The sequence below is a fragment of the Nerophis lumbriciformis genome, linkage group LG33 (assembly GCF_033978685.3).
Source record: "Nerophis lumbriciformis linkage group LG33, RoL_Nlum_v2.1, whole genome shotgun sequence".
NCBI lineage: Eukaryota > Metazoa > Chordata > Actinopteri > Syngnathiformes > Syngnathidae > Nerophis > Nerophis lumbriciformis.
The window spans coordinates 25,677,501-25,686,373 of record NC_084580.2 but is presented as its reverse complement, the minus strand read 5'-3'; the positions used below and the strand labels follow the sequence as shown (position 1 = coordinate 25,686,373).

At 28.0% G+C, this 8,873-nt stretch overlaps 1 protein-coding gene across 1 annotated transcript in view; it reads left to right on the top strand.

The window, feature by feature from the left end:
• Nucleotides 1-5,612: 5,612 nt before the first annotated feature.
• Nucleotides 5,613-8,873, top strand: part of ptf1a (pancreas associated transcription factor 1a) — a 4,809-nt gene continuing 1,548 nt past the window's right edge. The window contains exon 1 of the mRNA XM_061928302.1: nucleotides 5,613-6,048. Within this exon, the coding sequence (XP_061784286.1) occupies nucleotides 5,613-6,048 (436 nt within the window). The remainder of the gene's footprint in view (nucleotides 6,049-8,873) is intronic.

Below are 8,873 nucleotides of genomic sequence, written 5' to 3'. Positions count from 1 at the left end.
TTATTTAATGCATAAATACATGCTGGTACTTTTAATAATCGTTTTATTAAATACTGTAATCATACTATTATTTAATACATAAATACATGCTGGTACTTTTAATAATCGTTTTATTAAATACTGTAATCATACTATTATTTAATACATAAATACATGCTGGTGCTTTTAATAATCGTTTTGTTAATTTTACAATCATATTTATTACTATAATCATACTGTTATTTAATACATCAATACATGCATGCTGGTACTTTTAATAATCGTTTTATTAAATACTGTAATCATACTATTATTTAATACATAAATACATGCTGGTATGTTTAATAATCGTTTTATTATTACTATAATCATAGTTATTACTGTTATTTAATACGTCAGCACATGCTGGTATTTTAAGAATCGTTTTTTATTAATAATCATATTTATTAATATAATCATACTGTTATTTAATACATCAATACATGCTGGTACTTTTAATAATCGTTTTTTTATTAATAATCATACTTATTACTATAATCATATACTAGTATTTTATACATGAATACATGCTGGTATTTTATTAATCGTTTTATTAATACTATAATCATACTATTATTAAACACATGAATACATGTTGGTACTATATTAATCGTTTTTATCATATTTATTACTATAATCATCGTCTTATTTATTACATGAATACATACTCGTACTTTAATAATCGTTGTATTAATATTCTACATATTTATTACAATAATACTACTCTTATTTAATACATGAATACATGCTGGTACTTTATTAATCGTTTTTATCAGATGTGTTACTATAATAATACTATTATTTAAGACTGAATACTCTACAAATGTGCAATTCTCAAGTGTTAATAGCATTATTAACTATAAATACACATTTAAAAGTTGTTAGTACGACTATGATGTATTTTATTTGTACTTTTATGAACTACTCTGATGTTTTTATTCTTAATAATTCTGCTCTCACGTATTTATATTCCATTTTTAAATAAAAGTTGTCCATATTTGATTTAAAAAAATGTATTTCACAAGCAAACTCGATCAAATCTCAACAATAAAATGCGATTTGAACGAAAAGTTCAAGTGTCGGCCTGTTAAAAATGTTATTTGACAAAAAGATGAAAAAAAAGTTAATTTCTATTCAGGCCGGAAACGAATAAAACTTGTTTTTTTTATTCCTTTTGAGGCATCTTTAAAAAGTCATAAATGTTCATTAATTGAAGGTTAATTATGTCGTTTTTATCTCAGGGTCAAATAAAAATAATTTTGAAACATTTTAATGATTAATAAGATTATTTTGTGCTAAACTATCTGAGTCGTTTATGGAATTATTTTACTGTGAGAAATATAATTATTTTTAAAATCTTCCATCATTTAATGTTTTTTTTTAACAACTGAACATGAAATATCCAAAATGAAATCAAATTTCACGTTTAAAAATGTTTTTATAAGACTAACGTTTGGTATTAAATCGAACAAAAACAAACAAATGCTGTAAAGCATCAAATACTTTATTGTGCAATATTCAATAATTTAATGTGAAAGTTTATTTCTGGATGATTCTCTTCAGACCATCCTTCATAGTTTTTACAACTGTACTTTAGTTTAAAATGTTTTTTTTTTTAACATAAACATAAACATGAGCAGTAAAAGATATTATTATTTTTACTTGTCATTATATTTTACCGTGAGAAATAAACATTTTTTTTAATTATCCATTAAATTAAGTTACGTTTTTTTTAATGACAAACTTTTCAATCAAATCGAGCATTAGCGTAAAAATAACATGTTGTAATTATATTTTTCATTATTACACAATAGGGAATAATCGAATTTTTAAAAATGTTTTAATTATTTAAAAAAAAAGAAAAACCTCCATAATTTTGATGTATTTTTTTTTCGTCAACTGAACATGAATTATACAAAATTAACTTAAATATGTATATTTTTTAATGCGTTTTAAATATGATAATTGTTTGAATCAAATCGAACATTTATATACAAAATGCGTAATAATATGTTGTAATTATATGTTTAATTATTATACAATATAGGGAATAATCAATGTTTTAATAATTTTTCAAAAAGAAAATCCTTCATCATTTATAAGGTAGGTTTTGTTTTTCGATAACTGAAAATTAATTATACAAAATTAACTTAACAACACTTTTAAAAATGTGTTTTAAAAATGATAATTGTTTAAATCAAATCGAGCATAAATATACAAAACAGCAACAAGGGATCAAATACTTTATTGCGTAATAATATGTTGTAATTATATTTTTAATTATTATACAATACAAGGAATAAAAAAAAGAAAACCTCCCTAATTTTTATGGTAGTTTTCTTCTTTCTTTCTCGATAACTGAATATTAATCATACAAAATTAACTGAAATACACGTTTAAACGTGTTTTTTAAATATGATCAAATCGAGCATAAATGTAAAAAAAATGCAATTATTGTTTAATTATATGTCATAGTTATATTTTTAATAAAATATACAATATAGGGAATAGTCGTTTTTTAAAATATATTTAAAAAAAAAAGAAGAAAATCCTCCATAATTTTTATGGTTTTTTTTTTTTCTTTTTTCGATAACTGAACATTAATTATACAAAATTAACTGAAATAAACGTTTCAAAGTGTTTTTAAATATGATAATGGTTTAAATCAAATCGACCATAAACGTAAAAATAGCAATTAATGTATATTGTAATTATATTTTTGATTATTATACATTATAGGGAATAATCGTTTTTAATCATTTTTCAAAAAGAAAATACTCCATAGTTTTTATATATATATATATATATATATATAGACAAAATTAACTTAAATACACGTTTAAAAGTGTTTTTTTTTTAAAAATATGATCAAATCGAGCATAAATGTAAAAAAATAGCAATTATTTTTTAATAATTTGTTGTAGTTATATTTTTAATTAATATACAATATAGGGAATAGTCGTCTTTTAAAATATTTTTTTTTTAAAAGAAGAAAGGTTTTTTCTTTTTTCGATAACTGAACATTAATTATACAAAATTAACTTAAATAAACGTTTCAAAGTGTTTTTAAATATATCAATAGATGAAATCAAATCGACCATAAACGTAAAATAGCAATTAATGTATATTGTAATTATATTTTTATTATTACACATTATAGGGAATAATCGTTTTTAATCATTTTTCAAAAAGAAAATACTCCATAGTTTTTACGTTTTTTTGTGTTTGTTTTTTCGATAACTGAACGTTAATTAGACAAAATTAACTGAAATACACGTTTAAAAGTGTTTTTTAAATATGATCAAATCGAGCATAAATGTAAAAAATTGCAATTATTGTTTAATTATATGTTGTAGTTATATTTTTAACAAAATATACAATATTGGGAATAGTCGTTTTTTTAAAATATTTTTTTTTTTTTTAAAGAAGAAAATGCTCCATAATTTTTATGGTTTTTTGTTGTTGGTTTTTTTCGATAACTGAACATTAATCATACAAAATTAACTGAAATAAACGTTTCAAAGTGTTTTTAAATATGATAATAGTTTAAATCAAATCGACCATAAACGTAAAAATAGCAATTAATGTTATATAATATATTGTAATTATATTTTTGATTATTATACATTATAGGGAATAATCGTTTTTAATATTTTTTCAAAAAGAAAATACTCCATAGTTTATATATATATACATATATATATATATATATATATATTTTCGATAGCTGAACATTAATTAGACAAAATTAACTTAAATACACGTTTAAAAGTGTTTTTTTTTAAATATGATCAAATCGAGCATGAATGTAAAAAATAGCAATTATTGTTTAATAATTTGTTGTAGTTATATTTTTAATTAATATAAGAAAGGTTTTTTCTTTTTTCGATAACTGAACATTAATTACACAAAATTAACTTAAATAAACGTTTCAAAGTGTTTTTAAATATAACAATAAATGAAATCAAATCGAGCATAAATGTAAAAAATAGCAATTATTGTTTAATAATTTGTTGTAGTTATATTTGTAATTAATATACAATATAGGGAATAATCGTCTTTTAAAATATTTTTAAAAAAGAAGAAAAGTTTTTTCTTTTTTCGATAACTGAACATTAATCATACAAAATTAACTTAAATAAACGTTTCAAAGTGTTTTTAAATATGACAATAGATGAAATCAAATCGACCATAAACGTAAAAATAGCAATTAATGTATTTTGTAATTATATTTTTGATTATTATACATTATAGGGAATAATCGTTTTTAATATTTTTTCAAAAAGAAAATACTCCATAGTTTTTATATATATATATATATATATATATATATATATATATATATATATATATATATATATATATATTTCGATAGCTGAACATTAATTAGACAAAATTAACTTAAATACACGTTTAAAAGTGTTTTTTAAATATGATCAAATCGAGCATAAATGTAAAAAATAGCAATTATTGTTTAATAATTTGTTGTAGTTATATTTTTAATTAATATAAGAAAGGTTTTTTCTTTTTTCGATAACTGAACATTAATTATACAAAATTAACTTAAATAAACGTTACAAAGTGTTTTTAAATATGACAATAGATTAAATCAAATCGACCATAAACGTAAAAATAGCAATTAATGTATATTGTAATTATATTTATTATTATTATTATACATTATAGGGAATAATCGTTTTTAATATTTTTTCAAAACGAAAATACTCCATAGTTTTTATATATATATATATTTTTTTTTTCGATAGCTGAACATTAATTAGACAAAATTAACTTAAATACACGTTTAAAAGTGTTTTTTAAATATGATCAAATCGAGCATAAATGTAAAAAATAGCAATTATTGTTTAATAATTTGTTGTAGTTATATTTTTAATTAATATAAGAAAGGTTTTTTATTTTTTCGATAACTGAACATTAATTATACAAAATTAACTGAAATAAACGTTTCAAAGTGTTTTTAAATATGACAATAGATGAAATCAAATCGAGCATAAACGTAAAAATAGCAATTAATGTATATTGTAATTATATTTATTATTATTATACATTATAGGGAATAATCGTTTTTTTTTAAAATCATTTAAAAAAAAGAAAATTCTCAATAATTTTTATGTTAGGTTTTTTTTCCCGACAACTGAACATCAATTAATTAATGAATTAATTAATAAAGTAATTAATGAATAACATTTCGTTCTTGTCTGTGCTGTAAAGTTGACATTTAAATGACAATAAAATGAAGTTAAAATGTGTTTAAAAGATGATAATTGTTGATCGAGCATTAATATACATAATATATATAATCAATATTGTAATATATATAATCAATATTGTAATATACATAATATATATAATCAATATTGGATTGGTTGACATGATTATTGGATTAGTCCAAAAGATTGGAATGAAATGGAGCAAAGTTTAGTGGAAGCTTTCGAGGAGTGGGCGTGGCCAGGCGGAGGCGCGCCAGGCGCACAGCTCTGTGATTGGCCGGCGGCGGCACGCGACCGTGGAGGTGGCTATAAAGGCGTCTCGCGTGTCTGTGGGGCCGACACGCACGCACGCACGGAGAGAAGATGGAGGCGGTTCTGGACTCTTTCTCCGCCCTGGACTCTTTCTCCTTCCACGACCACTTCTTCTCCGAGCAGGTGGACCAGGTGGACCAGGTGGACCAGGTGGACCAGGTGGACCACGTAGACCACATGGAGCAGATGGAGGACGAGATGGACTTCCTGTCCGAGGACTACCAGTACTACGCGGACCTGACCGACCTGTCCTTGTCCTCCTCTTCGTCCTCGTCCTCGTCGTCCTCCCCGGCTGCGTGTCTGAAGCGGCGGCGGCGGCGGACGCGCTCCGACACGGAGACTTTGCAGCTGCGTCAGGCCGCCAACGTGCGCGAGCGCCGCCGCATGCAGTCCATCAACGACGCCTTCGAGGGGCTGCGCGCGCACATCCCCACGCTGCCCTACGAGAAGAGGCTGTCCAAGGTGGACACGCTGCGTCTGGCCATAGGTGACGTCATCATCTTACCTTAACTTACCTCAACACTGCGTCCGGCCATAGGTGACGTCATCTTACCTTAACTTACCTCAACACTGCGTCTGGCCATAGGTGACGTCATCATCTTACCTTAACATACCTCAACACTGCGTCCGGCCATAGGTGACGTCATCTTACCTTAACTTACCTTAACACTGCGTCTGGCCATAGGTGACATCATCTTACCTTAACTTACATTAACTTAAATTAACTTACATTAACACTGCGTCTGGCCATAGGTGACATCATCTTACCTTAACTTACATTAACTTAAATTAACTTACATTAACACTGCGTCTGGCCATCGGTGACATCATCTTACCTTAACTTACATTAACTTATATTAACTTACATTAACACTGCGTCTGGCCATAGGTGACGTCATCTTACCTTAACTTACCTTAACACTGCGTCTGGCCATAGGTGACATCATCTTACCTTAACTTACATTAACTTACATTAACACTGCGTCTGGCCATAGGTGACGTCATCTTACCTTAACTTACCTTAACACTGCGTCTGGCCATAGGTGACATCATCTTACCTTAACTTACATTAACTTATATTAACTTACATTAACACTGCATCTGGCCATAGGTGACATCATCTTACCTTAACTTACATTAACTTACATTAACACTGCGTCTGGCCATAGGTGACGTCATCTTACCTTAACTTACCTTAACACTGTGTCTGGCCATAGGTGACATCATCTTACCTTAACTTACATTAACTTACATTAACACTGCATCTGGCTATAGGTGACATCATCTTACCTTAACTTACATTAACTTATATTAACTTACATTAACACTGCATCTGGCCATAGGTGACATCATCTTACCTTAACTTACATCAACTTACCTTAACACTGCGTCTGGCCATAGGTGACATCATCTTACCTTAACTTACATTAACTTACATTAACACTGCATCTGGCTATAGGTGACATCATCTTACCTTAACTTACATTAACTTATATTAACTTACATTAACACTGCATCTGGCCATAGGTGACATCATCTTACCTTAACTTACATCAACTTACATTAACTTACATTAACACTGCATCTGGCTATAGGTGACATCATCTTACCTTAACTTACATTAACTTATATTAACTTACATTAACACTGCATCTGGCCATAGGTGACATCATCTTACCTTAACTTACATTAACTTACATTTACACTGCATCTGGCCATAGGTGACATCATCTTACCTTAACTTACATTAACTTACATTAACATTGCGTCTGGCCATAGGTGACATCATCTTACCTTAACTTACCTTAACTTATATTCACTTACATTAACACTGCATCTGGCTATAGGTGACATCATCTTACCTTAACTTACCTTAACTTACATTAACACTGCGTCTGGCCATAGGTGACATCATCTTACCTTAACTTACCTTAACTTATATTAACTTACATTAACACTGCATCTGGCTATAGGTGACATCCTCTTACCTTACCTTAACTAACATCAACTTACATTAACTTACATTAACACTGCATCTGGCCATAGGTGACATCATCTTACCTTAACTTACATTAACTTACATTAACAGTGCATCTGGCTATGGGTGACATCATCTTACCTTACCTTAACTTACATCAACTTACATTAACTTACATTAACAGTGCATCTGGCTATAGGTGACATCATCTTACCTTACCTTAACTAACATCAACTTACATTAACTTACATTAACACTGCATCTGGCCATAGGTGACATCATCTTACCTTAACTTACATTAACTTACATTAACAGTGCATCTGGCTATGGGTGACATCATCTTACCTTACCTTAACTAACATCAACTTACATTAACTTACATTAACACTGCATCTGGCCATAGGTGACAACATCTTACCTTAACTTACACAAACTTACATTAACGTACATTAACGCTGCATCTGGTCGTAGGTGACATCATCTTACCTTAACTTACCTTAACTTACATTAACACTGCGTTTGGCCATAGGTGACGTCATCTTACCTTAACTTACCTCAACTTACATTAACTTACCTTAACTTACATTAACACTGTGTCTGGCCATAGGTGACATCATCTTACCTTAACGTACCTCAACTTACCTCAACTTACATTAACTTATTTTAACTTACATCAACTTACATTAACACTGCGTCTGGCCATAGGTGACATCAACTTACCTTAACTTACCTTAACTTACATTAACTTACATTTACTTATATTAACTTATATCAACTTACATTAACACTGTGTCTGGCCATAGGTGACATCAACTTACCTTAACTTACCTTAACTTACATTAACACTGCATCTGGCCATAGGTGACATCATCTTACCTTAACTTACCTTAACTTACATCAACTTACCTTTACTTACCTCAACTTATACCAACTTTCATTAACTTACATCAACTTACATTAACTTACATCAACTTACCTTGACTTACCTCAACTTACATTAACTTACAGTAACGCTGCGTCTGGCCATATGTGACATCAACTTACCTTAACTTACATTAACTTACCTTAACTTACCTCAACTTACCTCAACATACATCAACTTACATCAACTTACATCAACTTACATCAACTTACATTAACTTACATTAACTTACATTAACACTGTGTATGACCATATACTGTATATGTTACATCAACTTACATTAACTTACATTAACTTACATTAACACTGTGTGTGACCATATACTGTATATGTTACATTAACTTACATTAACTTACATTAACACTGTGTGTGACCATATACTGTATATGTTACATTAACTTACATTAACTTA